The following is a 5,580-nucleotide window of genomic DNA, read 5'->3' as shown; positions in this document are numbered from 1 at the left end:
TCTCCACCCCACTCTCTTTTCGGGTACAACTTTGTTCTCTTAGACTCGACAAGCTAATTCATGCGGATCAAACCATGGCAACGATCGACCAACCAACACATAACATACACTGTTTCACTATCACCAAGGTACCAACTTTCCAACAATGTAACTAGTTCTCTTACTTCAAACAAAATCCCTTTTCTTTCACACAATGACTTATGAATTTGAGTACAAGGATTCATTCAACACTCATACTCAAAAATAACTTCAAGTACAGTTAGTGCTCAGTACCATAGGCTTGCCCTTATTTTCACTGCTTAGACTCTCCAAACTAGATTTTAGGCTCACTATAGGACTTTCTTGGCTTGTAACGTAGGCTCAATGGTCAGGTGTAGTACATTTGGGTACTTCTTAGTGACTTTCTGCTCTCCTTGACATTACACTAGGCTTTCAACCTCTTTTTGCCCTATTTTTACCATCCTACTGTTTTACCTTCTTTCCCTTGATCTTGTTCAACCATGGTTGTGACTTTAGACTTTGTAGCTCTTTATTTTTATTTTTATTTTTTTTCCAACTTTTTCTTGCATTTTATTCTTTGCTTTAGCTTTCAACAAGTCACATCCTTTCCTCTCTTTTTTCAACATCAAACTCTTTTCATACCCATTTTTCTTTTGGTTTTCTCTATCATAGCCGCCCTCAACTTATGGATTTTCCATTGGTTGAGGTGCACAATACCCCGATGTCGAGTCAGGGCCAAGATTGAAGTTACATTTTACATTAGCCACCCTCAACTTAGGCTTTTGGTCTAAGTCGAGGTGCACATGTCCAAGGAGGGACCGGGGCCAACATAGTCGATTATGGGAAGGTGAGTTCGGGGTTTAGAAAGAAATGGTCTAATTTTAGGCTCAAAGCATTTGCATCAAAGGGAAAATTTATTTCATTTGGTTGGATCCTTCTTTTAGGCAATTTGTGGACTTATCAGAACATGGGCCTATGATCATTTCCTAGCCTCTAGAGTGAATTGTCTTAGCAGGACTAACCGGGCAAGTTCTAGTTTTGCACAAAAACTGTTTGAACAATTAACTATTCTCACACACTATTGGCACATAGTTTCATTACCAGATGATCAGATTACCCAATTCAAGTTTCAGCTTAAGTCATGCCATCAAGTTGATTCATTATCATGTCATACTCAGAGCCAACGCATTCAACTTGTCTTAGCCTACCAATTCTAGCACACATCACAATATTTGGACGGGTATCATTTTTTTTCTAGCCATCATGCTTCATTCTTTTTCATGCTTCTACACATAAGATCCTAACACATGTCGGTTCAATAGAATAAACAGTCTCTTGGGGAAAAAGAACACAGGCAAGAAAACCCCAAGAGAGGATTTATGAGTTGGGTTACTCAGACTTCACCCTATCAGTCACAATCCATTTACCCCACCCCAACAAAAATAGATGTGATTGTCCCCAATGTATACAAAAACAGTAAAAGATAATGGATTGGGTAAAGCAAACTTGTGGCGCATAGCGCCGAAGAATCATGAACAAGAAGGTGGGTCCGGTTTCCCAGAGCCCGCTGGGACCATACTTGGGTCACCCTCAGTAGTGCTCTTGGTCACTCTAACCACACCATCAGTGGTGCTCACAACATCCCTCACAACAGGCGGGACCTCTACAACTGGGGCAAAACTCGATGCCCCTGCAACACTCTCACGCACCCTCTGCTAGCGCAACTCTTCATTTAAAATTGAAGCCTTCCTAGCCTCATTCTCCTGCCTACGCTGTCTCTTTTGGGCTTTTTTCTCTTCAGTGCGACTAGAACGGTGTCTCTTACCTTTGGTATGTGTAGGGTCAGGCCCCTCCTCCGCAATCCCACTGAATAAAGCATTCAGCACCGTATCATCAGCCAACGCAGTAGGTGCAGCGTGAGGGTTAACTGTAGGGGTGGAAAGAATGGCATCAACGTTGGCCGAGAGACTGGCTAACTCAGTCTGAAAAGAGGATAGATCTACGGTCGGGGCTGGTCGCTCGAGGACTCTCAATTCAAAGGCATCGAGATGCTTATTAACGGCCCGGATCTTTCAGTCCATCATGCCCTCCATCCTTCACTCCATTCTGGCCTCGGAATCGACTATCGACTTTTGCATCCAAGGCTGGATGTGATGCAGCAGTGTAGCCATCTGAGCCTTTAATTTCTGTACTCTAGCCAACGGAACAACAACAGCTCCTAATGGTGGTGTGGACCGGGATGAGCTAGGGGCCCTACTAGTGGCCTGGGAAGAGGAAGTCGGGACAGTATCGGTGTGATTTGGTATAATGGGGTCACCACCCTGTGCCTGCCGCCACTGTGTCTGCAAGATCTGCGCCCAATGGAGGTACCTCAACCTGGGGCTCTCTGCGAAGTGCCGCCACATTTGCTTTATCTCGAATGAGGCCTATATCCAAAACCCCTGTATGGTGGATCAACCTATAACAGTGCCAGATCGGCACTCCAGAGTCCCTGCACAATTGAAAAATCGAACATGGAAAGGGGTAAGTAGTGGAGGTCTTGAATGCCCTCTCATGAATCTCTGTCAGCAGCATGCGGGCAAAGTCAATTTCCAATCCTGCTACTAAAGCTGCAACCATGACTACTCTGTCTCATGTGAGTTGGTTGTCAGCTTTTGTAGGAGACACCCTGTTACACACCAACAACCAGAAGAAATTGGCCACAAAATTTAATGTGGCCTTTCGGATAACCAACTGTGGTGTGGAGACCCACTCCGCACGCTCGCCATCTGCAGCAATGTATTTAGCCAACCATAGTATAACATCCTCTCGCTGCTCAGCATTCCTCTGGAAAGCGCCGCTCCCCACGATGTCCCATATGTAATCAATCTGCGCTGTGTTTAGTGACCACGAGTTACCCATGGTAGGACCATAGAGAAAGCAGTTGATGGTGGCATGTGATATGTCCACCGGGAAACCTCGGACCATAGTGGAAGTGAGAGGATCTTGGGCTATGGGCTTTAAATGCTTGGAGATCGAACCACGAAGAGTTGCAACATAGGAGGCGTAGAACTCCCGCACAATCTCCTCGCTATAAGTCCCTGGGTCTCGAGCTATCCAGTCACACTTGTGAAGGTTAAAAAGCCGGTGGATGTCAGGGACAGTGTGCAAGCTCCCCGTGAGGACTCTGCGCTCCTCTGTAATAAGTTGGGCCATCTTCTCTTTGTCATTTTTCATCTTGGCATCCCGATAAATTTGCCACTGGCCCTCAACACACCATCTGTTTGGCTCACCGGCCACTAGAGTAGGATCCTCATTTCTTGGTGCTGGTACTGACTCTGAGCTAGTGGCCTCATCAGACGAGGTTGCTTGTTCATTCTGGCCGAACCCTGTGGTTGATTTAGCATTGGACCCCGAAGCATGGGCAGATTCAGACCCCGTAGCATGGCTGGATTCAGAGCCCGAAGCATGGGAAGATTCAGAGCTGGACGTAGAACTAGCCTCGGAACCAGAAGCAGAACCAGCCGGTGACCCGATCAGTGTGTTCTCCTTATCAGACTGGAGATAGTGACTACGTCGGTGACCACCTGCTGGGACGTATTCTGGGTAGCCCGAGGTGCTGTAGGGTATGTCCTCGTGGCTGGTGGAACATATACTGGATCCTTTTCGGTGTCCGTGTCTTCATCGATTAACCTGAAGCTATGAGCAACAGATTTTGACTTGCCCTGTTTTGTATAGGTGACTAGCTTATTGGGTGCCATCGTACCTGTGGAAGCTTTATTAGTGCCAAAACTAACTACAAACACACTCGAAAAAATTTAGAACTAAAAATAAATAGCAACAAAGACCCCAAAAAATTCAAACAGTGGCTACAGTGGTCATCCACGGTGGGGACCTACGGTCCGTAGACTGATCTACAGTCCGTGGAACCCTTCCGTTGGTTAGAGCACCAACAATATTGGTCGCAGATGGAAACCACGGATGTGCAGAACGGTCCGTAGATTGATCTACAGACTGTAGTCCATATCCGTGGTTTCAGACTTGGTGAAATTTTCAAGGGCATCCAACCAAGAACCTAATCTACGGTCCGTAGATTGATCTACGGTTCGTAGATTGATCTATGGTCCGTAGACGGGGTATCGTGGATGTGATTTGTGCCAGGTTTCAGCCATTCTTTATTTTCAAGCCCACATGTTTTACCATTTTCAACAGCATCCTAGTCTAACCATGCATTTCAACATTTAATCATGCTAGTTCACCATTCTAAGGGTTCTAATTACTCAATTTGATAATTATTTCATACAAGATTCGGAACCTTAAGTCAAAACTTACATATAGACTAGCACTAAGACAGGTTTAACACACTATCAAGGCGACATAATCACAATCTATCGTCCCAAGGGTTTTAGTACTTAAATTTTAGCATGTAATAACATAAACTTAATTACCCAAGGTCAAGACCCGACTCCCGACTTTCTCTATTCAATCTATGAACCAAAATTCAAAGTGAGAGGAAAGTCTATTACCTTACAAGCAACGAGGAGTGGGGTGATTCCGTGATGACACTAAAATTTGCTAGACCACACTAAATGCCTAGTTGCGCCGAACCCGAACACCGGAGTTTTGAATAAGGCAGTTGAGAGGGATTGGGAAATTTCTGGGATGAGTAGAGGTTGGAGAGGAAAGGGAATTTAGGATTTTGGGGAAAAGGAAGGGAAGATTAATTGGGGAGTGATGGAGTGATTTAAGGAGTTTGGGAAGTTATGAAACGGTTTGGGAGTAAATGGAGGGAAGTGGAATGATTTAAAATTGGGGGATTTTAAATAGGAGGGGTACGGGTCAGGTCAGGCAGCATTAGGGTTTTGGACACATGAGACCATGTCTACGGTCCGTGGGTCAATCTACGGTCCGTAGATTGGGACCGTAGATCACTCTTATACTTGGAAAAGTTTAGGGGCTTACCTGGGATATATGGACACCATCCACGGTCCGTGGATGGATCGACGGACCGTCGATGGGGTCTGTAGACCTCTGCACGAGACGATTTTCTGCAGATTTTTCATAGCGTACCTACACTTGTAGCAACCATTAGGCTATTCTTTTTACATTTTCTGGACACTTTTTAGACACGAACCCTATGCTAATTCTAGCCAACACTAAAAAAACTAAAACATCTATCTAAATTAATACAGAGAATCAACTAAAAACAGAAAACTGCTAGATGGAAAACAAAAACCTATCGTTGGCTAGATTGTACATCTTGGGTTGCTTCCCAAGCAGCGCTTGATTAACGTCGCGGCACGACGCAGGCCTCTTGATTACTCAGACTTCATCAAGATGATAGGCCTCCACAACTTCTTGCACACTTTCTGTGTTTCCCAGATAGATCTTGATCCTTTGACCGTTAACCATAAACCTTGATCTGTCACTGTTCTCAAGCTCAACCGCTCCATGGGGGAGCACTTTTGTGAGCAAAAATGGCCCAGTCCATTTGGACTTGAGTTTGCCTGGAAACAAGCGCAACCTAGAGTTGAATAGAAGCAAAAGATCACCCACAACAAATTCTCGCTTTTCAATTCTTTGATCATGATACCGCTTCAT

At 44.9% G+C, this 5,580-nt stretch overlaps 1 protein-coding gene across 1 annotated transcript; it reads right to left on the bottom strand.

The window, feature by feature from the left end:
* Window positions 1-1,715: 1,715 nt before the first annotated feature.
* LOC107059525 (uncharacterized) lies at window positions 1,716-3,740 on the bottom strand. Its single transcript, XM_015306098.1, has 5 exons — window positions 3,636-3,740; window positions 3,257-3,537; window positions 2,328-2,458; window positions 2,061-2,186; window positions 1,716-1,927 (listed from the first exon to the last, which is right to left on the bottom strand). The coding sequence occupies exons 1-5, from the start codon at window positions 3,738-3,740 to the stop codon at window positions 1,716-1,718; spliced, it is 855 nt and encodes a 284-aa protein (XP_015161584.1).
* Window positions 3,741-5,580: the final 1,840 nt, after the last annotated feature.

The sequence above is a fragment of the Solanum tuberosum genome, unplaced genomic scaffold (genome assembly GCF_000226075.1).
Source record: "Solanum tuberosum cultivar DM 1-3 516 R44 unplaced genomic scaffold, SolTub_3.0 scf00023, whole genome shotgun sequence".
Classification (NCBI taxonomy): domain Eukaryota; kingdom Viridiplantae; phylum Streptophyta; class Magnoliopsida; order Solanales; family Solanaceae; genus Solanum; species Solanum tuberosum.
The sequence above is the reverse complement of the archived record's forward strand: the minus strand, read 5'-3'. Positions and strand labels throughout refer to the sequence as shown.

Bases quoted from the DNA above. Each gene is read 5' to 3' on its own strand.
- LOC107059525 (XM_015306098.1), bottom strand. From the start codon at position 3,740: ATGGCACCCAATAAGCTAGTCACCTATACAAAACAGGGCAAGTCAAAA. The intron at 2,187-2,327 runs GCACAGGGTGGT...GCTAGAGTACAG, and splicing joins TGCAGACACAGTGGCGGCAG to AAATTAAAGGCTCAGATGGC. The intron at 1,928-2,060 runs GTTAATAAGCAT...CCACCCCTACAG, and splicing joins TGGACTGAAAGATCCGGGCC to TTAACCCTCACGCTGCACCT.